This window comes from Perkinsus marinus (assembly GCF_000006405.1).
Source record: "Perkinsus marinus ATCC 50983 genomic scaffold scf_1104296944348, whole genome shotgun sequence".
Lineage (NCBI taxonomy): Eukaryota > Perkinsozoa > Perkinsida > Perkinsidae > Perkinsus > Perkinsus marinus.
The window spans coordinates 1-1649 of NW_003211437.1; the positions used below are offsets into that span (position 1 = coordinate 1).

Below are 1649 nucleotides of genomic sequence, written 5' to 3' on the forward strand. Positions count from 1 at the left end.
AAACTCCGACCTTCTATGCACAAGCCTTACAGGAGAGGCAGCCGTCGTCCACGCGTTGCGGAAGGCCTACAATACTACCCGATACGATTGCCCATCATCTGCCCTCACTCACCATCACCAGTCTTCCGCTCGCTATCGCTAGCCTCGATTTACCCAATTCCGAATCAGCCCTCTTAGCCCTCCTCCCACTGTGCCTGGCGATGAAGACCCCATCGTATCACCCCATGAGCAAGCACCCCGGCCCACCTCGAAGAAGGCCCAGCCCTTTGGGATCGATCCGATGCCATCCGACGACTGGACCTCTCGATATCATAACATGCAGCACCAGACTAAGCGGCCACGATGTACCTCCTCAGGACCCTTTTCACATCTTACCACCGACTCGTTTGTCCTCCCACACTTTCCTGGCCGCCTACGACTAACACTCTTGCAGGACCTCATACCGTAATTACCAGCGCTCAACGACCATGTCCTCTCCACAAACCACCATAGCCCTGGCAGCCTCGTGATACTTGAAGTTTGGATCCAGCTGTCTCTCGACGGTGTCCAGATATCTAAGGATCCGCTCATGGTCAGCATGTAGTGCACAGCCTACCCGTCAACTCTACCAGCAACACTGGCCAGACTCCCATTGACACGACTGAGACCCCCATCTACACGGCCCGCCACAGGCATGAGAACTCTCATGTAGAGGGCATTAGCAACGAGACCGCATGGACCCGTAGCCTCAGGCAGACTCTGCATGGTAGAGCCTTCTGACGGCGCCATTGAATAGTGGGTAACTCCTACTACCCACACACAAAAAAAGTAAAGTACTCGAACACAGAGAGCACCTTTGAGAAAATAAGGACATCTAGTGACCAGAGACAGGTGAAGCCACGATGGTGCTTGCAATTCACCTCGACAAGAAGCCACATCTTTTAATACCAACTCGAGTTACCCTTTGTCACTATACCCAACACACTACTATCGAATGGAACCTCTCGACAATTTACTCAGCACATGAAACTGACCGCGTCTGACTACGGTAACTGCGACACCTCGACGGTAAAGTTGAACGCTGAATGCATACTGGCTATCGGCTAATACTAACATCACGTTCATTGATGATGACCAACATAAGCTTCGTACTGCTTGTTGCTGTGGCTACCGAAGTCTATGGGATAAGGGAGCAGCAGAACACGGCTTGAAGCCAGAACAACATGTTGATTCGAAGCTATTCCATAGTGCGCACCTAAGCATCCTTTCCCTCAGTTCTCAAGCGGTTTACAAACCAGACAAGCAACATCGCATAATGGAAACGCTGTTGAAGATGACAGACTCCACTTCACGCCTTTTCAACCGCAGCATCATCTCCCTGCTCTTCCTCCTGTTTCCGCTCAAGCATACTGATATAGAGTACTAAAATAGAATAACTGTAGCGAGTCGAGGTGCTAGCCTGCACCCACCGTTGTTGCCGCGAATAACAGCCTGGCCATAACGACGTCCCTCCGAGCCGCTGTTAACACCTACCAGAGAAGCAAGTGAACTGACCTGTACCTCTATAGCACGATTCTTCCAACCATCAGGAAACTCAATAGCATCATCCATTGCAAGGTTCATGAAGCCGTCCAAGGCTAGGAGTTGGCCGGTGTAGTCGGTACCGTCGT

The 1649-nt window shown here is 51.4% G+C and overlaps 2 protein-coding genes across 2 annotated transcripts; both read right to left on the reverse strand.

Annotated features, from left to right (window-relative positions):
* Positions 1–364: 364 nt before the first annotated feature.
* Pmar_PMAR014115 (hypothetical protein) lies at positions 365–768 on the reverse strand (the record flags this gene model as incomplete). The annotated part of the gene is made up of 3 exons (XM_002780629.1): positions 365–404; positions 453–554; positions 596–768. 3 exons carry the CDS (start codon positions 766–768, stop codon positions 365–367), a joined length of 315 nt encoding a protein of 104 aa, XP_002780675.1.
* A 559-nt stretch (positions 769–1327) lies between these two features.
* Positions 1328–1590, reverse strand: Pmar_PMAR014116 (hypothetical protein; the record flags this gene model as incomplete). The annotated part of the gene is made up of 3 exons (XM_002780630.1): positions 1328–1401; positions 1449–1508; positions 1551–1590. 3 exons carry the CDS (start codon positions 1588–1590, stop codon positions 1328–1330), a joined length of 174 nt encoding a protein of 57 aa, XP_002780676.1.
* Between the last annotated feature and the right edge of the window lie 59 nt (positions 1591–1649).